General features: G+C 49.5%; 1 protein-coding gene across 1 annotated transcript; it reads left to right on the top strand.

Moving 5' to 3' along the window:
* The first annotated feature begins 488 nt into the window (after positions 1-488).
* LOC125756135 (uncharacterized) lies at positions 489-25967 on the top strand. Its single transcript, XM_049413029.1, has 5 exons — positions 489-4589; positions 21703-23583; positions 24643-24879; positions 25597-25758; positions 25866-25967. Exons 1-5 carry the CDS (start codon positions 489-491, stop codon positions 25965-25967), a joined length of 6483 nt encoding a protein of 2160 aa, XP_049268986.1.

Here is a 25967-nt window from a genome sequence, read left to right as displayed (position 1 = left end):
AACGCACATTATTATGTGGCGGAATGGGGCATGCTTAGTTTACCGGGGAAGGATGAATGCTTATGGAATGAAAGCCTATGGAACGCGTCATCTAAATTTATCGCTCGATTCGGAATAACATCTCTGGATGATGATGACCTCTTGCTGATGGCGCTCACCCACAAAGGGGATGGGCCTTCGAACTGCTTTCGCATTGGATGAAGAAGAGGCGCTCATGCCCTAGAACTGGCATCGAGAAAGCATCACCATTGTTGCCGGCACCACGCAGTTGAGCGCGAGCAGCGTGGGCTCAGAGCTCGCGGTCACGGCCGCACGCGAAGTGCGATGGTGCATCGAACCGAAGAAGCGCCGGGTGTTCACCGCAAGTCCCCGCCTTAAGCGTTTCGGAGGCCCAACAAAGGTCAGTGGCCTCGGTAGACTTCCGCAGGGTTTGCCGCTGACTAGCCACCGACCAGGGTCGCGACCGCGCCGCATCGTTCTTGAAGAACATGGCCGCTCCTGGCGGACCGCCCCGGCCTCCGGGTTTTCCCCCAGGGCCGCCTGGTTTGCCACCGGGGGCCGCTCCCGGCATACCGCCCGGTGGGGCCCCGCGTCCCGGTTTCCCACTGCGCCCCGGCGGTACACCGCCGCGCACCGGACTGACGCCGCCCGGTGGACCTCCCGGCGGCTTACCTGGCCGTCCACCACCGCCTGGACTACCACCGCCTGGTCTACCGCCGGGTGCACCACCCGGTGGATTGCCTGGCCGAGGTCTCCCGCCCGGTGGCTCGCCTGGCCGAGGTCTGCCGCCTGGTCCTCCGCCTGGTGGATTGCCTGGAAGGGGTCTGCCTCTTGGTGGCTCGCCCCTGCGACCCGGCTTCCCGCCAGGTCCACCGACTGGTCTCACGCCTCCCCGTCCACCGGGCGCGCTTCCACCACCACCACCGCCCCCGCCGCCGGGGCCTGATGGAGCGCCAGGTCTACCACATCCTGGAGCGCCCGGCGTTCCCGCTCCTCCCGGAGCTCCAGGTGCGCCCGTTCATCCCGGTGTTCCAGGTGCGCCCGCTCCTCCCGGTGTTCCAGGTGCGCCCGCTCCTCCCGGTGTTCCAGGTGCGCCCGCTCCTCCCGGTGCTCCAGGTGCGCCCGCTCATCCCGGTGCTCCAGGTGCGCCCGCTCCTCCCGGTGCTCCAGGTGTGCCCGCTCCACCCGGTGCTCCAGGTGTGCCCGTTCATCCCGGTGCTCCAGGTGTGCCCGTTCATCCCGGAGCGCCAGGTGTGCCCATTCATCCCGGTGCACCAGGTGTGCCCGTTCATCCCGGTGCACTAGGTATACCCGTTTATCTCGGTCCATTCGGAGTGCCTGCCGCGCCCGGCGCGCCACCATCAGCCGGATCGGCCGACGCCGATCGAGAAGCGCTCGTTAGAAAATCCAAAGAGGAGCTGCAAGAGCTCATCGCCCAGAAGCTCCAGGCTTGGGACAAGCTCACGTTGTCCAAGGCAAACGAGGAACGCATCGATGCTTTGAAGAAGCTCGTAACGATTAACAAGGACGAAGTCGAACTTGCGGGCAAGGTAGGTCCGAAAGACAAGCTTGTTGACGTGATGGACACGAGACTAAAGCTGGCAAAAGACACTATAGACGACATCAATGCTGAGATAAAGAAAGAAGCTACCGACAGGCTGAAGACCCTGGACCTGTGGGAGAAAGGTGCCATTCAAGATATCAAGACATTAAACAAAATGGAGTCTGAGTTGGCTATGCGTTTGTCGAAGAGAGGACGGCGCCCTGATCCGAGATCGTCGATGGGCCAGATAGACGATATGGATGGAGACATGGATGACGTGGACAGAGGTTGGGACCGTGGACGCGACAACTATTTTGATCGGAGTCGAGATCGCTATCGCGACCGGGACCGCGATCAAGACCGTGGCAGATATCGTGATCAAGACCATGACCGAGACAGCGATAGGGATCGATACAGAGATCGTGACAATTACCGAGACAGAGATCGTGACAGAGACCGCGACATGGACCGAGACAGAGACCGCGACAGAGACCGCGACAGAGACGGGGACCGTGGCAGAGACCGAGATCGCGACGGGTCTCGGGACCGTGGTAGAGACGTCGATAGGAGACGCTCAAGTGAAGCAGACCGAGACAAGCGGAAAGACAAGGGTAAAGACAAGGACAAGGAAGAAAAACAAGCATATGGAAAATCAAAGAAAGAGTCGGAAGAAAGAGAAACAAAGGGAAAAGTGCAACGAGTGAGCATGATAGAACTTGAGACAGGAGATTCACAGGTGTGCGATGACAATCTGCTCAAGCTGCACGAGCTAGAATTCCGAATTGCGAATGACATGCTCAAAGGCAAATACAAAGGCAAAAAAGGCCGTGAACTTACCTCACGAGAACTTAAGGATAAACTGCGGAGGCTGTGTGACTTGGAAGTTCAGATCGCAGATGAGCTATTTGGCCAGGAATCCGAAGCATCAGGAACAATGGAAGTTGACGGCACCATCACGAAGGCTACCCTCAAGCGCCCGCCCGCCGAGAGGGAAAGAAAGGCCAGCCGGGATGTTGATCGAGACAGGGAGACAGAGCGCGACAAAGATTTTTCATACTACGAGCGTAGAGATTACTATGATCGTCGGGAGTATCCACCAGACTACACGGATCAGTATGGCGGTCAAATGGATTACAACGCTCCAACGGAATTCCGCGCCGATTACAGACAGGTGACAACACAAATGGGACCCCCGACGCAGCCCATGCCTCAGATGCAACCGATGCCTCAGATGCAACCAATGCCTCAGATGCAACCGATGCAACCTATGCAGCCGGTGCCCCAGATGCAGCCAATGCCACAGCCACCACCCACAGTACATCATCCAATGGCGCAAACCGTAATGCAACGAAGTGGTCCGGGGCCTACCCTAGGAGCAGTCGAAGAAATTGGTAACGACCTGGTTCGCCACCAGGAAAATATCGAAGTATCTGGTGAATCTGGTGTTCAAGTAATCAAGCACACCACGCATTCAGAGTTAATCCGCTGCGGGTCGACGGAGCCTCACGCCATGCAGATTCCATCTAAGCCGGCTTTCTCAGTGGAGAGCATCGATTCCGGTCGAAAACCCATTGTGGCTACTTTCGAGCAGGTAGCTGACGATCAACAAACAGTTGTGAAGCTCAAGACTGCCATCGACATTGAGATCATACCACAAGGCGGCAAGCAGCCTCTGTCCGTGGCAGAGAAGACCGAGGCAGCGTCGCGCTCAAAGCCTGAAGAGACCGAGGAGGAAGAACCGCCTCCGCCTCCCTCGCTTAAGAAAAAGCGTTCCAAGGAAGCACAGCGGCCTCGTTCGCCGAGTGCAGTCCGGTCGCCAAGCCCTCCTGCGATCGAGGAAGAGGACGAAGGCATCGACGACGACGATGAACCATCGGGGCCGCGCATTCCGGAGCTGGCCGACCGCCGCGTTACCACCGACGACGAAATTCCGCCCGGACCATCCTTCTGGCAGTGGATCTGCCAAAGTATATACTCTCCCCGAGGAGGCGGCCGTTGCAACGTAACCGCCGAACGGCAAGACCGACCAGTGGCCCAGACTCGTGGCCGATCGCGCAGTCGAGACCGGGATGAGAGGGTCCGCGAGAAAGAGGAAGAGTTGCGTCAGCTGATTGACAGCGTCATCAAGGTCTCTCAGGATGTCATCCTCGCGCGCCGCGCTATTGAGCTTGGGGGCGTGGGTGAAGATCGTTGCATGGGCAACATGTTGGAAGCCGAGGGCAAGTTGCGCAACTTAATCGACCTGGAGATGAGACTGGCGAACGAACTTTCTAACTTCAGAAATTCTGACATGGTAGCCAATGAAGAGTCACGCATGAGTGTACTCAATGCGGAAGAAAAGATCCGTCAGCTGATCGATGTCGAGTCTCGTCTAGCAGAAGGATTCGTGGCCGAGCGCAAGTCGTCAGTAAAGTCCAAAATCTCCGATGCCATGTCTGAAGGTGCCCTGCGCAGCTTCGCCTTTGAAGAAACCGCTCTCGGCACAGAGGCGCGTGGGTTGCCGAAGAATGTGCCGAAGAAGCCTCGCAAGCTGCTACCTTACATGCTTCCAGACACAGCACCCGGGCGGAAGTCCAGGGCCGGAGACGACGAGAGCCGTAAATGCCGGCGCAAGAAGGGCGCTGACACAGACGATGATAACGAGCCGGACGAGCGGCGCAGCTCGCGGCCTGCGCGGCCCAGGTCTCGGCGGCGAGACGACGCGGCGGACGACGGCGAACCACGGTCACCGCGCCGAAAGGGCCGCGACCAGGACGACGACGAGAGGCCGGTGCGGCGCAAGGCGAGTCGTCGAGCTCAGCAGGACGAAGACGAAGAGGACGACACATCACGGCTGCGGGTGCGCAAGCGCTCTTCCAAGTCGCGCAAGGCCGAGGAGGACGACGATTCCTGCAGGGCGCAGTGGGGCAGTGCAAAGCCTCGCAAACGCCGGGACCAGGACCAGGACCGGTCGTCCAGGAGACGTGGGAGCCGGAGCAAGGGGACGCAGAGGCAGCTGATCAAGGTCCAGGAAGGCGTGCCCATCAGAATCAGCCTCAGCGGAAAGGTAAGGGACGCACAACTAGCGAGTTATTTCTCGAGTACACACGCATAGGCATTCATCGTGCTGCAGCAGCCTGTTTTGCCTATACTCGGCGCAAATCATGCGGGCGTCCTATTTTACGCAATGCGTTATTAGTGAAAACCTGGGATCTCGTGCACTGAATTAATTGTAATTAAATCATTCCTTTACCGTTCGGAACTTATCGCATCGTATGTCTTGAACACGAGTAGTACTTGGTTTTCTCTGCTCTTAAAGCGATCAGGCCTAAAGAATCATTCAAGGTTCTGCGTTTACACCGGGTGTTTGTACTAAGAACTTTGGTAATATTAAATTCAAACAATTTGGAATATAAGGGCGGTAACTCCGGACACCAACCACCACCAGCGTAGTCAGCGGGATTGATGCCAATGAGACTTAATTAACACGTTTCAATAATTTCCTCTAATACTTTAATTACCGCCCCTTCTGCGTAATAGTGAAATGAATGTGAACTCTGTAAAATCTTAAACAGCCATATCAGCTTTCGGATTTGGACAAGTGCAGTTACCCGTGAACTGTGGCACGGCTAATTGTCACTATTTGAGTGTGCTCTCTAGGCTGTATACGCACGGCTCAGGCGTGAACAACGTAGAGAAGCGCAGCGCTGGCTAAATTCCGCTTGGTGATCAAAGAAGCAGGGTCGGGGAATGCGGCCACGCGCGCTTATGTCTCGTGGTTGCGGCTTCGCGCTACTAGAGCGGGAGATTCAAAAGCTGGTGCGGTTTTTACAGAACTCGCTCCGATTTCTCCGTTGCCCGCCATGTGCGCTTGTCGTGTGACTGAGTCATGTGGCGATACTTGGCAACACACACCGCTTCACTCAGACAGGCCATTGTCGGTTCAACTCGGCGCAATCGACTTGTCCTTTCGGAGTGCTCGAATGGCTCTCCACAGTTGTTGCACAGGGCATTTAAAGTGCATTTTACCGTTAAGCCAACACTAACAGCGCATAATGCTGCTTCACCATCTACAGAGTGCCCCAGTCATATAGGTCGACAAACTCGCTCATAAGTCGACTCACTCAGACTCGGGTCGGCCCATGAGTAATGTTTTGGTGAGTTTGAGTCCGAGTGAGTCCAGTTGAGGAAAGTTTTAGTGAGTCTGAGTCCGAGTGAAGCTGGTTGAGGAAAATGTTTGTGAATCTTAGTCCGAGTGAGCCCTAAGCGCAAAATATATTTTTTGAGTGAGCCTGAGTGAGCTCCACCTTTTACTGCCGACCTATGGTCCTATCTACTCACCTTCAGCTTTACTGTCAACCTTATGTCGGCTTACTTTTGTACTCAAGTCTATTCATACATATCTCAACGCATTCACGTTCATGTGCCACCTCGATATTTATTGGTCAGAGACGTGAGTTGGAAGAAATGGCGTGACCCCCCCCCCCCCCCGCAAACTCTTTCACGATAAAAATTTCTCGTTCATGTCGGGTATTTCATAAAAATGTCCTTTCTTGATTACGCCAAGATCGAGGGAGTTTTACGCTCATGGACTCATGAGTCGACTCACTCAGGCTCACTCAGACTCAAGTGAAGCCGTGAGTCTGAGTCCGGCTGAGTAATATGTTGGTGAGATTGAGTCCGAGAGAGTCTGGTTGAGGAAAACTTTAGCGAGTCTGAGTCCGAGTGAGCCCTCAGAGCAGAATATATTTGTTGAGTGAGCCTGAGTGAGCTCCAACCATTTTGCCGACCTATCATCATCATCATCATCATCATCATCATCATCATCATCATCATCATCATCAGCCTGTCTACGCCCACTGCAGGGCAAAGGCCTCTCCCATGTTCCGCCAATCAACCCGGTCCTGTGCTTTCTGCTGCCACGTTATACCGGCAAACTTCTTAATCTCATCTACCCACCTAATTTTCTGTCTCCCCCTCACGCGTTTGCCATCTCTTGGAATCCAGTCAGTTACCCTTAATGACCACCGGTTATCCTGCCGACGTACTACGTGCCCGGCCCATATCCATTTCTTCTTCTTGATTTCAACTATGATGTCCTTAACCCCCGTTTGTTCCCTGACCCACTCTGCTCTCTTCCTGTCTCTTCCTGCCGACCTATGGCCCCAGCTAATTCTTGCCAGAGTTTTAAAAATATGCCGACGCACTCTATGACGACACGACCAAGTGCACTTCGCTGAATATTGCATGGAGTAGTCACACTATTTTTGTGTTTTGCATAATTAGGCATATTTACTTCGCTGACTTGTGAAGCAACGAAGCTGGGCAAAAAATTCTAGTGAGAAAGTTGTAGATCTGTTTGCAAAACGTCCGATTTGACCATTTATAACTTTCTATCTAACTAATATTAATGTCTTTATGCTTAATACAGATGCCCACGAAATACGAAAAAAAGATGACTGATCCCTCCGTCATAGGAATCGGTATAGCACGAAAGTAAAACGTGTCGTCACAGAAGTAGTTGATTGTTTATAGTGGATTGTTATGTGAGAATTTGTACAATGTCTACTGTTGTTTGGCATAGCACCGATTGATGTGGACGCACTCACGTTGACGCCTAGTGGCACATCTCCGTACCGACGATTAACGCCCATGATTATGATTTAACCCTTGCGGTAGCAGATAATAATAATAATAATATCTGGGGTTTAACGTCCCAAAACCACGATATGATTATGAGAGACGCCGTAGTGGAGGGCTCCGGAAATTTCGACCACCTGGGGTTCTTTAACGCGCACCTAAATGTAAGTACACGGGCCTCAGACATTTTCGCCTCCATCGAAAATGCAGCCGCCGCGGCCGGGATTCGATCCCGTGACCTTCGGGTCAGCAGTCGAGCGCCATAACCACTAGACCACCGTGGCGGGGCTTGCGGTAGCAGAAGTTCTTAACGTATACGTGGGCACCGCATATGGTGAATCTCGCGCAAAGATGCCATCAAAAAGCGCATAATAAACACTGATACTCAATATGCACTCCTTCAAAGCGTCGTGAAGCGCGAAGAGAAACGCAACGCGCGCCGTGTCTTCCCTCTAGGCTGGCCGCTCATTCTCACAGGGCAAGCGGGGAACCCGGAGTGACAGCCAGGCGAGCGTCGGAGAGCTATTTTTCGATATGGATGGAGGCTATGAGCGACGCTTGATCCGCCACCTCGCGGTTTTAAAGCGTTGACGAAATTACACTTCTATTGGAAACGCGCCGAATGGGACGGTCGTATCAACGGCGCGTTTTTTTTTTCGAGCCTGGTGGCACACATGCCACCACCCCGTTATCATGGGGACGCTCATAGCATCCATCCATCCATCCATCCATCCATCCATCCATCCATCCATCCATCCATCCATCCATCCATCCAAGAACACTACGAGAGGAACGTGTGAAAGATAAAAGGCGCGTTCATGTAGCCTTCGTAATGTGTTTGGCGGTAGCTCAGTGGGCTAAACGCCCGCCAGTCACGCCGCGGATGAGAGGTCATGGGTTCGACTCTTGTCAACGGAACTTTTTTCTTTGCCATCTGATGGCGTTCATTTTGCTGACGTATTTCCGTCACGGAAATACGTCAGCAAGTCTTGGTGGACCCCGAGCATAAAACACTTTCGTGATAAAAAAAAAACACGCCACATGCCCGCTTGCGCGTCTATGCGCGCCGTCACTGCAGTGTTTGTTCCCTAACCTTCCGCGGGCAAGCGGCCATAGCATTTGGCCGGATGTGCTGCCACTTAAAAGGCGATAGGGCAGCGACGATGCTGGTGACTGTGGGATGACGAACGCTTCGCTAGCGGCAGCACAAGCGGTAACCGCTGCGTGTGCTTGCCGCTGTCACGAACCACTGCGAGAGAAGTATTCGTGCGCGGAACGTTAGGGAGCACTGCAACCACGGCTCGCATAGGCGCGAAAGGGGGCATGTCACGTGGTTTTTTTTTCTTTGTTCGCGGGCATCTGTAGTAAGCAGAAAAACACCAGTATTTATTAGCTAGAAAGTTAGAAGCTGTCAAATCGGACGTGTTGCAAACCCTGGTATTACCCAGCTTCGTTGCTTCAAAAGTTAATTAATTAAACAAGCCTAATTAAGCACTTAAGCAGAACACAAAAGCTAGTGTGACTAATACTACATGCAATAGTCGGCAAGATGCATTTAGTCTCGTCGTCACGCCGTCAACTCTGGCTAGAGTTGGGCACCCCGTATACTGGAGCCTTGGTTTCGTCCTACAAAAAAGCTTCGCTGCCGCCTTCTGTAGCGTTGTCCGAGCACTCTCAATGGACCTCTCTGTAAACTCGCGGAGCCAGTTTCTGTTACAATGATGAGGAAGCTATGAAGGCAAATAACACCCAAGTAAGAAGGCGTATCACTGTTAATTTGCTTAAGCTGGGACAGTGAAGATTATACAGGGTGTTTCGGCTAAAAAGCACCAGGTAAGAAACAATTAAGCACAGGCGCTGCGCGTCTCCAATTAGCGCAGTATTGTTCTGAGCCATATAGAGCACGTCAGAATATTTTCTCCAATGCGCCAAGCTCGGCAATTAACAAAGATTGCTTAATGAACTTTTTAAATAGTAAGTCTAGAGAAACACTTTTAATACAAAAGTTGTAGCGCTTGTTCAGAAATATCGAATTTTTTTATCTACGCTAATACCCCCTGCTTTATTTTTTTAGCTTTTCTTTAAAGCGCGCGATTAAAAAAAAATACCACCTAACTGCCGCCTAACGCGCGGCGCTTTTAATGCCCTCAAATGTAAGTTGAACGAATTATCAAAGGGGGCTCCACGCACAAAGGTCGATTGAGGTAGGCTATCGGTGACTGCGATGGACACTAAATGATGGTAGAGGCGTACCGTCTAAAAAAAAAAAAATCTACGAAAGGACGCCCGCCACGTGGGAGGGAATCTTTTATCTCGCTCCGTCATCACGCTGTCACCCTTAGGAAAAGCTTTCAGGAAACAATTTTTACCTGGTGCCTTTTGGCCTTCTTTGCCCTGGTGCCATAAAACTCTCACTCACTCACTCACTCACTCACTCACTCACTCACTCACTCACTCACTCACTCACTCACTCACTCACTCACTCACTCACTCACTCACTCACTCACTCACTCACTCACTCACTCACTCACTCACTCACTCACTCACTCACTCACTCACTCACTCACTCACTCACTCACTCACTCACTCACTCACTCACTCACTCACTCACTCACTCACTCACTCACTCACTCACTCACTCGCCCCTTCCAAAATGTTTCTTCATTGGTGCGAAAAGAAAAGAAAAAAAAATGCCTACGCCGCATCAAATGCTGCCTACGGTCTCATGTGGCATTTGCTCCGTGGCTGCCGCTTTTACAGCAAAAGCTGTTATGAGATCATTTCACCGGCCGTTTTTGGCGCCGTAGTTGTCCGCCGCTGCCGCCGCCGCCGCCGCCGGTGTCCGTAACCAGTATCGCTCGAAATAGGAAAAAAAAAAACGAAATAAGAAAAAAATTCCAGGATGGAATGAGGTTCGGACCTGCGCCCTCTGCGTGGTAGCTTGAAACTGCTTTGCAAAAAGGTCCTATACAGGCTTCATGTCGGGAAGGAACCACATTAGCAAATGCAATATAGCGTGGTAGAAGAGTAAAATAAGCACCAAGCGTCGCACAACGCGAATTCTGTAACCAGGCGTCACACAATGCGAATTGCGCAACGAGTAGGTTGTTGAATGCTTCCAACCCATCACAAAGGGCTCTGCCATAATTCTTCATCGTCATCAGGCACAGCATCAATAAAGTGCGCATAATGCCTTACATGCGTTTAGCAGGTAGCAACGCTCTCCGTAGAATGACGAAAAATGGCACAGTGCCTGCTGCCCTACTTCTCAAAAATTACAATGATTTATAGCGTAGTGGGTTCCTCGCAAGTGCACTTGTATTGGTTGCCAAGGAAGCCCATAAGCGCATGATCCATTTTCTCGGGGTCTCAGTAAAATTACAATGATTTATAGCGTAGTGGGTTCCTCGCAAGTGCACTTGTATTGGTTGCCAAGGAAGCCCATAAGCGCATGATCCATTTCCTCGGGGTCTCAGTAAAATTACAATGATTTATAGCGTAGTGGGTTCCTCGCAAGTGCACTTGTATTGGTTGCCAAGGAAGCTCATAAGCGCATGATCCATTTCCTGGGGGTCTCAGTAAAGTTCTTCACCCCCCCCCCCCCCCCCGTCTCTCTCCCACGTCAACGTATGTTATACAGCATGACGAAAAAGGGAAATAGCGACTGGGCGTCACCCAATGCAAATTACATAACTGGTGGGCCGTTTAAAGCTTCCAACCCATTACAAAGAGCTAAGCCATAATTCTTCATCGTCATTAGTCGTCGCGTCAACAAAGTTCACATAATGCCTTACAGACGTGTAGCTGGTGGCTCGCTTCTCCGCAGAATGACAAATAATGGCTTAGAAGGTGCTTCCCAACTTCACAAAAATTGTGATTTATGGCGTAGTGGGTACCTTTCTAGTGTACTTGTAGCCCCAAGAGAGCTTACAACGGGCTCTAGAAACGCCGCTCTTCCAGCTTTCGCTGTGACTGTGCTGCGGTTTCAGCGCAGGCCTGGCGTTTTTTTCGTTGAAGAATTTTTGTTGTTCAAACGGTATGCTCCTTTTGTCGCTTAACGTCCATCGCAGTCACCGATAGCTGCTCAATCAACCGTCTTGTGCAGAGCAGCCTTTGATCATTCGTTCAACTTACATTTGAGGGCACTAAAAGCTCCGCGCGTTTGGCGGCAGTCACGTGGTAATTTTTAAAATTCTCGCGCTTTAAAGAAAGGCCGAAAATAAAATTGGCCGAGTTCAATTTTTTCTGTTACTTGGTGCTTTTAGCTGAAACACCCTGTACATCTTTTACCGCAGCAAAATACACTGCAGACGACATTTTACTTCATGGTTTTCTCTTACTCGTTTGGGCAAATGCGAAACAGCTGCGCGTGAGAGCTGCGGCGATTCAGTATCTGTTCAGAAAACCAAAAGCTCCATCAAACTCAGCCGTACTGCTTGACGCAGCAACATGCGCGCTGAGGCTCTACCCCGTTTAGCTTCCCCTTCACTGCCAAAGAAAGTCGCCCGGTAGTTAAAAAGATATATGCATAAAATCGCCTGCCCTCAGAGCACTTGATTGACGAATTTTGGGGCCGGTATTATATTTGAGCGTGTCAACTTGTGTGATGATACGAAAAACAGTACGCCGAAAACTTCCGACTTATCCCACGCATTGTGGGAATCGATTTCATGCGAAGCAGTCGGCGACTAGCAGCCTATGGCGGATGTTTCGCTTTGAGTCAAGCGTTACGTGGTGGATCGACGTCTTTAGGTAAATTTCGTAGTTGTGCGCATATCATTGGCTTTCTAGCCGCATCGACTACACTGGCGTGATAAGGGTAGCTAATGGTCTGATGTAACGTCGGAACTCACGTTAGAGCATAGGCGCCAGTTTCATCGCCTCGAAGTGCACGCTACGGTGCGGTGATGTGCGTATCATAGGTATGCGGCGTTTTCGAGCAACGCATGACTACAGCTTGCAGAGTGAATGTTTATTAAATTCCTATAACAGTGGATAATAGCGAACACTGCAACAACAGCTGGAGTTGTCCCCGACATGACGCATGCATGAGCTCTTTTTCCGGACTTGTGTTGAAGCGCTCAACTATTGTACCATGGCTCTGTGGTAGAATAGTTGACCGCCATACAGAATGCCTGGGTTCGATTCCGGCCGCGATTTTTATTCTTTGCTTTCGTCAGGATTTTTCGCTCAGTGACAACGCCGTTGACGCCATCACCGGATTTTCCGCAACACGGGCTCCTTAACGCTATCGCGTTGAGATTTCCGGTCTGTTCTCACTGAACCTTGGTTGATGTAGACGGTCAATCACCTGTGGCGCATATCCGAATACCACAGGCCGTGTCATGTGGGTATGTGCCGCACGTGACTGGTGGAAAGAGTTTCATGACGTACGTGACAGGCATGTCACGTTATTAATGTCATGACCTGTGAATCGTGTTCGTCATACTCTCATGCCCTTCTATGCCAATTTTGGTATATACCAAGCTAAGAAGACGACCACGAGAGCGCCCAGGCGTAGGTGGCTAGATATATAGATAGAAACGGTCAAAGTGCCTGTGGTTCGCTAAGAAATGCTTCGCATTTAATAGCTTGTCGGTGCACGGGCAGAGATTACAGAACACTCGCACATGGAAGAAAGCGGGCAGCGCATTTGTAGCATTATCGTTGTCGCCTGACCAAAAGCGCTCTTTTATTCCGTCTCTTCCCTGCTGAAATTAAGCTTACCAGCTAACACCTTTAAACATGGTAAAATCAGTGCAAAAAGACGGCAACACTAGAAGAACGACACAGGACAGGCGCTTTAACTACCCAGCCTAGATTTTCACGCTATTGTGGTATTAAATGTGACACCACACACCTTAAAGTTCTGAAAGCAGCTTCTATATGGTCTATATGGTCTAGAAGCAGCTTCTAGATTGTCGAGGCAAATATTTGTAACCATTGCATTTATGACGTAAGCGCCTTTTGCAAGCCTTTTGTCTCGACGGTGGTCTCGTAATGATGCCAATCTTTGCCATGAGTGGCATGGGATTGAATACTGGCCAGTGAAAAGGCACTCGTGGTCAAAATTAACTGTGCGAATGCAGGTTGCGTTTGCTCACAGGCATTACAGGCACTGCATGACGTTTCTTCCCTTAATCCCGTGTTAATTTTTATCTAGCCCCATTTGTAATCTACAGTTTTTTTTTTAATGCGAAGCCTTTTTTAGTGAACCAATGGCACTTTGACAATTCTATCTTATCTCTTTATATATTCAGCCGCTACGTCTTGGCGTTCTCGTGGTCTTCTCCCTCAAATTGGTCGATACCGAAATTGGCATAGGATGACATGAGTGTATGACATACACGATTCTCAGATCATGACATGAATAACGTGGCTTCCCTGTCTTGTACGTCATGAAAACCTTTCCAACAGTCACGCGTGGCACATACCCACATACCGGCGGGGCGCGGTATGCGGGTATGCGCCACAGGTGATTCACAGTCCACAGCAACCCAAGCTTTGGACATATTAACGCGATATCGTGAAGCGTCCCGTGTCGCTGAAGATGTGGCGCCGGCGTCGGCGGCGTCGTCAGTGGGTGAAAAATACTGATGGAAGCGAATAAAAATCGCGGCTCGAGCCAGAATTTGAACCTAGGTATTTTGCATGGCAGTTAAGTATTCTGCCACAGAGCTACGCCAGTGCTTCAAACTGCTTTGGAAAAAGACCCTATACAGGCGTCGGGTCGGGACAGCGCCAATTGCGGTTGCAGTGTTGGCTATCCGCTTTCAAAACGGTTTTCACAAGCTGTAGTCAAACATTCCTGGAATACGGCGACGACCGCTACATGCATCATGAAACTGTAGCGTGCACTTCGTTGCGATAAAACTCGCGTCTCTGTTGGCCCATTTCACGCCAAACCAGCCATCCCAGCCATTTCGGAGACCATCTCAAATGTATTCGAAAAAAAATCGTTCTGATTTATTGCATTAAAAACATGAAATTACACGAATATTTTAGAGAGAAAAAAATTTTGGTCTCGTGGAAGCGTTCCGAATTTCGCAGAGAGCCGTCTGAGTGTTAACCCTTTCAGACGCCACCTACGAAGTACTGCCTGTAAATGTGTCAAATTGATACAAAGTTATTTCAAGGCAATCAATAGTCTATTGCAGCAAAAAGTATGTCATGGCCCGCCATGGTGGTCTAGTGGTTATGGCGCTCGACTGCTGATGCGAAGGTCGCGGGATCGAATCCCGGCCGCGGCGGCCGCATTTTCGATGGAGGCGAAAATGTTTGAGGCCCGTGTACTTAGATATTGGTGCATGTTAAAGAACCCCAGGCGGTCTAAATTTCCGAAGACCTCCACTACGGCGTCTCTCATAATCATATCGTCGTTTTGGGACGTTAAAGCCCAGATATTATTATTATTAAAAAGTATCTCATGATATGCTCATTTAAGTGTGTTATAGTTACAAATTCTAATTATGTTGTAATTAAGTGTCTATTTATCCTGAAGTCATTGATGCTCTGTTTTGGCGTAAATAGAATTAAATTCCAGGCTAGAATATAATGCAAGTTCATTTTCGGTTATGTCCATTTTGAGCAAAGAAAATTATACTTTTTACATGGCTCGCAAGAAGCGGCACATCGAACGACTCGTCGAACGTTGTAGTGCCTTCGGCAAAGTGATCATATGCAGCAGTACACGGCAAAATGAAGTTAAATGAAGACAAATTTCTCATGCAGGAGGTTCATTTCATCATAAGCTCGATATATCTCGCTCTTTTGTAGCCCCTAGTTACTAAAAATAGCAATAACAAGTGGTGTACACAATTGTGTACATAGCGTGTCAAAGGGTTAATCGGAGCTTATTCTGAGAGTATCTTGTCTTGTTTCAATACCAAACTTGGTTTACAGCAAAGGCGTTTGTGTAAGGTGTTCAAAACTCAATAATATTACCGCAATTTTTCTGCCATATACGTCTCGAGAAACTTCGTCAAAACGTTTGTAAACTCGACTTGCTGCGCAACCAGCAGGAAAGAAGGAGGGAGACAGGAAAGAGCGCAGTCTTTCAACAGTTTTTGAGCCGCACTCGAAATTTCGTTCTTTCGGACAAAAGTGCACCGCCTCGAAGTTCTTGTGCATTGCTTCTAGTGCCTTGTTCTGGTACATCCCTTCAGGCAGAACCACGAAACCGCCCTCTTTGTCCGAGGCGGGAATCATCAATATCCTTTTCTTAAGTGCGTCCTTAAGTGCGCCGGCGGTCATGACAGGAAGGCAGTGCGGAGCGTGCGAAAGCAGCGTTGAGAAAAACGGCTACAAAAACGCGCATGTCATCACAAACGCATGTGAGGCGTGTGCGGCGGTGTTCAGAGGAAGAGCGCGTGCGAACGCGTCAGTGGCACCACTCAGCCAACATTTCAACAGTACAGGAACGCCAGTGTGATTGTAGCACTATCTCCTTGCCAATTGAACATCGCGCCTCCCACAGGCGTGTTCGTGGGCGGTTATCCTCTTTCGAGCAGGTTCTTTCGTTCCACATGGAGCATCGTAATTTCCACTCTCGAAGGTGACAAAGGTGCGCACGCAGCACTCTCGTACAGTTTGCTTCACTTCTGTCGAATATTACGTCGATTACTATGTTACGTCGAATATTATGAAAGCTGAATCGTGCCCACTCGCTGGCGTTGCGGCGTGAGTAGTGCGCCTCGGGAAGAGCAAACGCGGTGGGCAGGCCCCGAGCCTTGCCGTGGGCGCTTATCAAACTACTTGACACACGAGCTCGGCATCGAACTCGTTGATTCTGAGAAGGCCCCAGTTCAACTCGTGACTGTCAAGCGTTTCATACGGTGGACTGCTAAGGAGCAGTTCTTTTACATAAAAAATTGTCGGTGCATAGGCAGTGCGACGACATAGCCCACGGCAGAAGCCTGGCGCGTCTCAGATGCTAGAAACGATGTCCGACTTGGTTCTAAATAGCAGTCTTAATTAGCAACCTTCTAATTGACAATGTTAGCATGGTATTAATTAGCAAGCCCTTAATTAGCAAGGTTTTACTTATCATGGTCTTAATTACCACGTTAATATTCTCCTTAATTAGAAAGGCCTTAAGAAGATGGAGGAGAGGACGAAGACGGCGCGCGGCGGCCGAGCAAAGTGCTAGAAGGAAGTCGATATTGATTATACTTTTGTTATGTCTGCACGGCCTGACGTCGCGCTTAAAGAGCCGCGCTGCTATGTTATCTAGCTGGCTGATTGCACAACCATAGCGTTCCATCGCGGTATATTGCCAAAAGCAAGACTACACGTGGCCTCGGCGATTAGCAGCGGACAAGTGCTGTTGAATGGCGCTCGGGCGCAGCTAATCTCCGGGGCGCCGTTACTAATTATTCTAAAAATTTAGTGCAGTAATTTAACGCTTGTAAATGAATTTACACAGCCCGTACCTCTAAAAAATATCATTAGTAAAATTCCTGAAACTTTCCTTGCATGGGTGCACTTATGGTGGAGCGACGAACAAAAGAAGCCACTGGTTTGATGACGATACCCCAACTTTACCCTTCAACCGCCCTTCACATGACGTCGCGTTGCCTCGTAATCAATGGAACGCGGCGCGCGCTGAGTGCTGGACTTGACCTTTCCGCGCTTCTAGTTGGTTCAAAAGGGGTGTCGCCAGAGTTTGCCGAGTTTCGCCAGACTCGAGCCATCCTGCATAGCACCTCAGGTCCCGTATTCGCAAAAACGTTTTACGCTAAAAATTCTCGTATAAGAGAATATATCAGTCGAACACGATGGGGTTTTTGTGTCGTTTATGCGTCTTCCCTTTGTCTTCGTTTCTTCGCGCTGCACATACTTAGTATATATATCAAGACATGTGCCAACTAGCTCACCAGCGGATTCTTCCAGGTCATGTCATTAGCGAAGCCAATGAATATATTGTTTAAAAGAACGAAATGCGGTGCCGGTAAGGTTGCGTTTAGAAAGGCTCGTGTAAGTTTCACTTTCTTGGGAAAGTGATTCCCACACTTTTATTTAAGTATGACCAATCACCACAATAAATATTTGAATGACTCCTAAATTATAGGCCAAGTTTCCAGCAAGAATATCCATACGGACAAAACAGCGTACTTCCGCATGTATGATGAGTGTCTACGAAGGAATCTATTTTCGAGCTCAAAGTATATTTAACTGCCCGTAAAACTAAATGTTTGTAAAGCGTAGTGGTAAGCTGGCGCCCGTCAGATGTAGCTGTTCGCGTCCGGAGTTTATAAGCTTATTGCGGGGAAAAATTCGGCAAACATTGCTTGATAGTGCAGAGTCTTTGACCAAAGGCTGATACTCTCTCGCCAATAGGTTAATGCCAGCGTATCGTCAATGTGAGAAAAAAAATCAATAACCGTATCACATGGTATTTGGACACGCGCGCTTCTTCTCGAACTCCTCCGCCGGCACCGCACTGATCGGATCCTGCTCTGATTAACGCATCTTAGTATTTGACTCCAGCACCATCTGTCAAATTTAGCTACATCGGTACATAGGGGTCCCTTTTTTGTAATATTCAAACAGACCTCTTTAAAAAAGATCTGATAAAGCAAACGGTGGAATATGACTTGTATAGTTGACATATCTGAATGGGCTGCAATGATTGACAGGATTTTGATTGCGCGGAATTCTTGCCGAGGACTGTTTATCGATGAAGAAAGCCGAATGCCAGTGCTGGGGGCCTGTACAACCATTCGGGATTTGTAATTATTCACCTAAAAGCAGACTTGTACGCGTTACAGAGAATAAGTAACGATTACAATTACAATTACTTCCTTTGAAATGTAATTGATTACAGCAATCAATTACAGCTCGAGAAAAAGAACTGAGCAATTACAGAGATGTAATCGATTACTTTTGCGTTACTTCCCTTAAATTTTATTGCTGTAAAACAATAACACAAGTTTACTCAATCTACAACGAACTTGCATGGTAGAGAAGGCTGGAGGTTTACGTGAAGGCTGAGAGAGGCTTGCTATGGCTTTTATGATACAAGCAGAGTGTCGGAACGGAACGAAAACCGAAAACGGAAAACGAAAAAAAAATATTTTGGCCGGAACGAAAACGTAACCGAAACTTTATTTATTATTTAGTTCCGGAGTGAAACCGAAATTTTTTCAATCGTTTTTCGGTTCACGAGAAAATTTCGCAATCCGGAACAACTGAGCTCATGCAATGTAAGCATATCTCAGGGTATAGTATTAGCGCGTACCTCAGGCGAGAATTCCAGAGCAAAGATATGTTGAAATTGTGCGAAAAACGAAAACAGTGGCAACCAGAGATGTTTATATTAACGCAAGTGGACTTTTGCGCGCCTGTCAAGCAGGCCAAAGTGGAGAGGGCATTGTCGGCGCTGACGTTTGTTACAGCGAAAGCTGTTATGAGATCACAACAGCCGATTTTGGCGCCATAGTTGTCCGCCGCCGCCGGTGTCCGTGACCGCTATCGCCTGATATGAGAAAAAATAAAATGAGAAACAAATTTCTAGGATCCGCGCCCTCTGCGTGGCAGTCGCATCTTCCGCCACAGTGTCACGCTGCTGCTTATCACTCCATCGCAAAAATACTCTACACAGGCGTCATGTCGGGCAAGGAATCGCGTTAACATATGTAATATAGCGTTGCAGAAGAGTAAAATAACAACCAGTCATCACACAATGCTAATAGCGCAAAGAGTGTTTGGTTTAATGCTTCCCACCAGTGTTGCGGAGTTGCCACTCCTGAATTGGAATGACTCCGGAATCATTCCACATTTTCGCGACCTCGGAATGGAATGGGGACAACGCTCGGAGGAATGGGAATGGGAATGGAATTACGTCTTTTTCCGAAAATAGAGGACGTTTTTGTATACGTGCTGTTTTTCAAACTTCAAGCGTTAGTAAGTCAGAGCCTCTCAAATTAACACTAAAGCAGTATTCTTAAAATGGCTTGGCTGATTACAAACACGGTACATTTATAAGCAACGCGCCTACTACAAACCGAGGCATAAATTAGTGTAGAAACAAATGCATTATCCCAGCAGATACCGAAGGGAGAAACAAATTACCCCTGCGCGTTGGTTCCCATTGATACCCCCACACGAAAGTGGCGAATACTCTATGCACAACCTGATCTTTATCTCACGAGCAGTTTAGTACCTGACACACGTAAATAACCTTTGCGACATGGAAGACATTGCATACCTGCGCACAGGCGAACACAGAAAGTTCTCATCACCCCATCCATGCTTGCGAGGCGCGCTTGACAAGCGTGAGTGCTGACGGACAGTGCGGCCCAGTGTTCCGTATTCGATGCAAATACGCTTTTGTCAGCATAAAAATACGCTATTTCTTCATTTCAGCATTAGCAGATTTAAGCTTAAACAATATCGAAACACCACCATTCGTTCAAACATGTTGACCACGCAAATAATAGGTAGCGGGAGAACTGCCCCTATGGCAACTAGTAGGGTGGTTGTACCGCACGAGATAAGTCACCAAACGGCTATCCCTCGACCTTGGTAAAGTGTTTTGCGTACTTTTGCCGTTCTTAATGCATCTGATGACGTCAGCTTTATGGGGCGTTCATTCTTAACTCGATAAAACTATCAAGATGCCTTTCCTACGTTGAGGAATTACAGGAATGGAATCGAACTGCCAGGCCATTCCCAGAGTGCGAATGGGCTAAGTTTTTTTTCATTCCGAGGAATTGAAAGGAATGGAATTGCGGAAAATTCTAATTCCCTGGAATGGAATATGAATGGAATGGAGGCGCCCATTCCGCAACACTCCTTCCCACCCACTGCAAAGTGCTCAGCCATCATTCTTCATTATCAGCCACAGCACAAAGTGCAAATAATGCCTTACAGATGTGTAGCGGGTACCGCGATTCTCCGAAGAATGACGAAAAATGGCATAGTGTGAACTTCGCTACTTCAGAAAAATTGCGACAATTTATGGCGTAGGGGGTACCTTGCATGTTTACTTGTATTAGTTGCCCCAAGAGATAACAACGGGCTCTACAAAGTCCGCTCTTCTAGCTTTCGCTGTGGCTGTGCTGCGTGTTCCGCGCAGGCATGGCAATCATTTTATCGGAACAACGGTCTCGCACATCAGAGAGTACACTCAATGACGTGCTGCTTCTGATATCGTGCTCACTCCCTTGACAAAAAGCATTAAGCCAACTAAAAAAATCGTATTTGTCTTGTGAGAAAATAAATACCATGACTTTGAAATGAATACTGGTTTGGGCTAGTTGGTAGGAATACGTGGTACAGTTACTTCCGCTCCTCTGAAGAACGTGTTTTACCCTTGTCCCACTTTCTTAAGAGGAGGGCAAGTAGCTACATCACGAATCCAATGTTTTTTATATTTGCGTTACCTTTTTCATACCTTTTTTTTCATACAAAAAAAAAAACCGTTACGAACCGTTATGGAACGTTTTTTTTTTTCGTTCCGGAACAGAAACAGAACGGTACTTTTTGCGGTGGAACGAAACCAAAACCGAAACGAAAAACATTTCGTTCCGACACCCTGGAACTTACAAGTTAACTTTCAACAGTTGTTTTTCAAAGTTGTAGTTGCTTATTCTTCCGAGTATCCTCGTTAGGAGGTCAGCTGCTACACTGAACACTCTCTCAATACATGCACGGAAGGGAAGTGCGGTATTATAACGTAGGAACACCTTGCGCACCAGCTCGTAGTTGCGCAGTGCTTCGATGCTAGTGTCCATGTCCTCTATGAAGCGTCGCGCTTCGCTGTTACTGGTGCTGGGGTATGGCGTTGCAGGTAAGGCCGAGGAAAAGGTGAAAAGATAGGCTCTGTATGGAGCCTATTTTATCCTACCCCCCCAGTCTGCTAGGAAGAAGCGTCCATACAGATCGGTCCCATATTTTTCGGTATGAGAACTGCTGTAGAAGACTGGTTACAACTTGATTTAGAAAAAGAAAGTAATTGATTACCGGTTATCAATTACAAGAAACTGTAATTCATTATAAAAACGTGATTACTTGTAACGCGTTACGGACAACTCTGCCTAAAAGCACCTGTTGCAATTGCGAAATTGAAGCCTATAGCAGCAAAGAATCTCTGCCTGCTTAGGTGAAATGCTACAGTAGGGCTCTTTCTGGATGTCGAGATAAGCTTTATAAAGCTGCAAGTTTATTTTACATTTGAAAAGCCTTTCTCTGGCAGTTAACGGTATCAAATAGAACGTCAATGCAGATTTTTGCAAATATTGAGAATGGACTCTTGCATGTCACGCTCACGCATCGCGTCACTTTTTCTCATCCGAGCTGCAGTAATGTCGCTATGTGACTCGGCTGTAGCTATTTCGGGTGACGAAAGTGGAGCGTATTATTTGGAAGTCGCTGTCACCGCATCATGAATATGCGTTTTTTTTAATGCGCCGTGTCCAACACATCTTGTTAGTACAGCAGACAGCAGATGCATGTACACGCGCTTGTATGCTACTTGAACTGTAGCGCTTCAATTACTTCTCCTACCGGAATGAAATTCATGCAATGTCTCTGTGCAGATGCTTGAAGGAAAGAAGAGGCGTTCCAAGTCCGGCGACAATTTTACGGAGATGGCGGCAGACACTGCGCGGAAGAGCGCCATTTCAGTGATCGAGGTGTCGTCATCTATCTCCATCAGTGACTCAATGACGGAAGCTACGACAGTGGTGCAGAAATCTTCAAGTGATGGCACTATCATCGGCAAGCGCTCCATCTCGTTTGGAACGCCGCGAAACAGAATTGCCAAGGCGCGTACACCCTCCAGCGGTGCACGTTCGGGCAAGGGTTCTAGCCAGGTTTCCGTTCTGACTGTGTCCATTAGCGACAGTGAGGACGTGGATCCTCGTGGGCCACCACCATCTCGGAGAGGGCGTAACCCCCTGGCGCCAAGATCGCGGCCTGAAAGCCCTCCATGGACATCAGCGCGTTCACCGCAGCATGTGACACGTTCGTGCAGCCGCCACCTCGCCATGCAGAGGGCGGCGCAGATGCGGGGCTACTCGAGAAGCCCTTCGCCTAAGCCTGGCTACACGGTGGCATCTGCGCGTATGTACTCGGCAAGCCCTACACGTGTGCGCAGTCCCATGCGTGTTCCAAGCCCTAGGAGGACCGTTTTTCAAGTTGTGGATGAGAGCTACTGTGCCGAGCCAGCCAATCGTGACCGCGCACGCCTTCTGCGTCGCGAGGACCAACGTTTCCAGATGACCGCAGACGATCCGAAACCTCAGCGCGACGGCAAGTGGCACGAGCCGAAGCTTCGTGTCAGCTACGCAGCTCGAGTGCCATCCCGTGGAAGCCATTCAGATAGTTCTCTCAGCTACAGCATGTCTTCAAAAACGGCACTTGACTACGAGCGTGGAGACAGCTCACGTGGGTATTATCGGACCGCTTCTCAGCTCGATCGATACCGCGAACCATCAGGAGAAAAGTCGTACAGCTCGACTCCACAACTTTATTACGAAGATTCGCCCCCGAGAACCTATCACGATCACTCGCCGATGGGGGGCTACGTGGAAGGATCGAGACACGCTTCTGGTGCACCAATACACGGCCGAGACGTTTCACTGTCGAGAATTAGCGAATACTCCTCGCCGAATGCAGGTCATCAAGACTCGACTGGGAAAATGATAGTGAACGTCAGCTCCTCACGACTAGTCCGTAGCGCGTCCCTCCCCAGAACAAGCTCTTTCAATCCAAGGATGCCTCGTAGAGGTACTCCATCAAGACTCGCTCGTGAGTCCAGTGCTCTCAGAGATGCACGAAGCTCGTCGTCACCTCGTCAAAGCCGCAGTATGTCTCCCCGTAAACCAGACACGGCACTCGCAAGAATAAAGGTTCGTGCTGCGTCATCGTTGCATCTTGGCTACGAGACATCGTCATCCCGTTCTGAAAGTTCACGCAGAGTGACCGGGCGAGTTTCTCCAAAGTGGCTCGAACGTAAAGGCTTCTTCCCGAATGGGCCTTTGTCCCCGCCACCACCAAAACCTCCAGTGCCTCCCCCGATGCCACCACCTAAAGGTTTCTCAATGGGACCTCTCGGTTTTGAGAGCACGAGCACATCAGCTTCAGCCATCCGGATTACAATGTCCCCACCTCCCATGCCCCCTGTCCCACCCATGTTACCGCCTCCAACGCCCACTGAAATAGCAGCCTTGCAGGCTGTCACTGTAACAATGAAAGATCTTGGACGAAAGCAAAGTTCCTCTGAACATGAACTGTGCGCGGCAGAACTTCAGCGTCAGATACGCGAGAAACAGCAACTTCAGCTTGAGCAGCTATTTCAACTTCAACAACCGCAGGACTTTAGCCCGCTGCAAGATGTCGAAGAACAGCAGTTGCAGCAGCAACTTCAAGAGCTGCAGAAAGTTCTACAACAGCAAGAAGGTGCACCAGTGCTCCAGGTACAATTTCAAAGCCCCGCTGACCCATCCGGGAAACCCTCAACACCACTAGCTCAATCTGTGCTTCAAGTGCAGCTTCAAAGTCCGTCACAACCGGTGCCTCAAGTTTTTCAAGCCCAGATCCCGACACGAGCTGATAGCCCCCCCGGTGTGATACAAGTTCAGCTTCAAAGTCCAATTGTGCCTTCCGAACCGCAGCAAATAGACTCTTTCAGTCAGGTAACTTCCCGTATTGCGCATCCGGAGCAGCCAGGAGTACTGCAGGTTCAGCTTGGAAGTCCACTAGACTTCCAAGCACAACCAGTTTCCACCCAACAAAGTACGCAAGCCGATCAAATTTCAGTTTTACAAGCGCAGCTACAGAGCGCGATGGATTTTTCGGCTTTGACAGGACCTTCGCAAGTTGATCAACTCAGCGTCCACCAGAGCCCTTTAGAGCCGAAAAGCACAGCATCAGATCAAGGAGGACTGTTCCAGATGCAACTACAGGGGCTAATGGATTTTTCTCAACAGCCACTTGCGCAATTACAACAGCCTGATAAACTTGGAGCGATGCAAGCACAACTTCAAAGCCAGCTAGGGTTTCCGATGCAAGCGACGGATCAGGCTCAACAACCTGAGCCACCTGGCGTGATTCAAATGCAGTTTCACAGCCCATCAACGGCTTCTACGGGGTTCATTGGGCAACAGGCTGCGCAAGCAAGCCCGCTTGACCAATCATTCCTGCAATCACCAATGCCACAAATGGATTTTACCGGTCAACTATTGCCTCAAGTCCATATGGCTGGTTCTTCAATGCCTCAAATGGGACCGCCATATCAAACAATGTCTCAGATTCAGCTGTTCGTGCATCAAGGAGGGCAGCTTGAGGAACCAATACTACCGCAGCAAGGTGGATTTGCTAGTCCTCAAATATGTCACGGCCAACAGCAAAATCAATCATTTCTTCAAATGCAGATGCAAAGCCCAATGATGCCTTCAGTAGATTTTGCAAGCCAGCCATATCAGCAACCTCCTTTTCCATGTGAGCAAATGTCTCATGAACAAGAACTTGCCCAGAATATGCTTCTAGAGCAGCAGAACAGACAGTTCTCGCTGCAAATGCATCCCGGAACGTCCTCGCTGTCTAACTTCATGCAGGGCTCAGTACACCAGATGCCGTCGCAGCAACCTGCTATGCAAGACATGCAAGACTGGGCGCGTGAGCAAATTCCAGGGGAGCCTATGTGCCACATGCAAGAGTGGGGATCCGCAATGCATATGCCCGGACAAGCTCTTCAGATGTCGGAGGGAATGGTAAGCCCAGATATGCGAGATGTTAGACTGCAGGCCATGGGTCAAAACCAGTTATTCAACCAGATACCACCACAAGAGCTGTCTTTCAGCCATATAATGCCTCAAGGATTACCGCAAAGTCCTTCGATGGAAATTATGAATGAAATGATGCAGAAAGATCAACTTGCAAGTCGATCATCGCCTCAGGTACAACTAGCTGAACGCAGAATGGAAGAGATGCGGTTTCGCGACCCGTTTCAACAACAGCTTTTGCGACAGAGATCTCAACCGCATACTGTGGTTATGTTTCAGAGATCTGACCGGGATGTTCGCCTTCCTCGACAACAGGGGACCCCACAACCAAGGAGTACCGAACCGCGCATGCAACGAACTCCGTGGCGCAACTTTGAAGATACAAAGCGGCCGCCCAGTTGGTGGTTTTCTCCGCGAATGTCACCTCGAACACCTTCAAGAGCGGAATTGTACCCTGGGATGGTTTTTGAATCACCACCTCAGCGCTTTCCTGTTCCATTTAATATGCGTATGCCTTCGCCTATTCTGCCGACGAGACCCCGGATGCCGGTAACGTCAGCTTATCCAGGATTTCTTCGCCATAACCTTCCCCGGGACGTGACCCCCGGCACGCCAAGCCAACTCCGAACGCCAAAACCTCAAGACGAAAAGCCACATACTCCACAGCCGCAAGCGGCACATACGCCCCAACCACAACCGCAACAGGTACCAACACCGCAGAAGTCGTCGCAGTCACCGAAACAGCAGCTACCGAAGCTATCGCAGTCATCACCACCTCCTCAGGCACCACAACCACCAAAGCCCCTGCAACCGGCACAAACGCCGCAGCTACAGCAGTCATCGCAGGAGCAGCAACAGCCGAAACAAGTCACTCAAAAACTCCAGCAAACAGCGCAAAATAGTGAGCCGTGTATGCAGCAGATTCCGCTACCCGTGACAGGCTACGAGCCTTTAATGCATGAGCCTCCGTTTAGGAGGTTTCCGTTCCGTATGCCGCGACCTCGATCGGCAGCACCTCTGAGAACACCTTCTCCTATTTCGCCAAGACCATCGTCCCCGTCACCTGGATTTCCTGA

This window comes from Rhipicephalus sanguineus, chromosome 1, assembly GCF_013339695.2.
Source record: "Rhipicephalus sanguineus isolate Rsan-2018 chromosome 1, BIME_Rsan_1.4, whole genome shotgun sequence".
Classification (NCBI taxonomy): domain Eukaryota; kingdom Metazoa; phylum Arthropoda; class Arachnida; order Ixodida; family Ixodidae; genus Rhipicephalus; species Rhipicephalus sanguineus.
Note: the sequence above shows the minus strand (reverse complement) of the source record. Positions and strands in the feature narration are given on the sequence as shown.

Coding starts and splice junctions, on each gene's coding strand:
- LOC125756135 (XM_049413029.1), top strand. CDS start 489: ATGGCCGCTCCTGGCGGACCGCCCCGGCCTCCGGGTTTTCCCCCAGGG. Junction 23,584..24,642: donor AAGGTGCACCAGTGCTCCAG/GTACAATTTCAA, acceptor GAACTTGCCCAG/AATATGCTTCTAGAGCAGCA. Junction 25,759..25,865: donor AGCAGCAACAGCCGAAACAA/GTCACTCAAAAA, acceptor GCCTCCGTTTAG/GAGGTTTCCGTTCCGTATGC.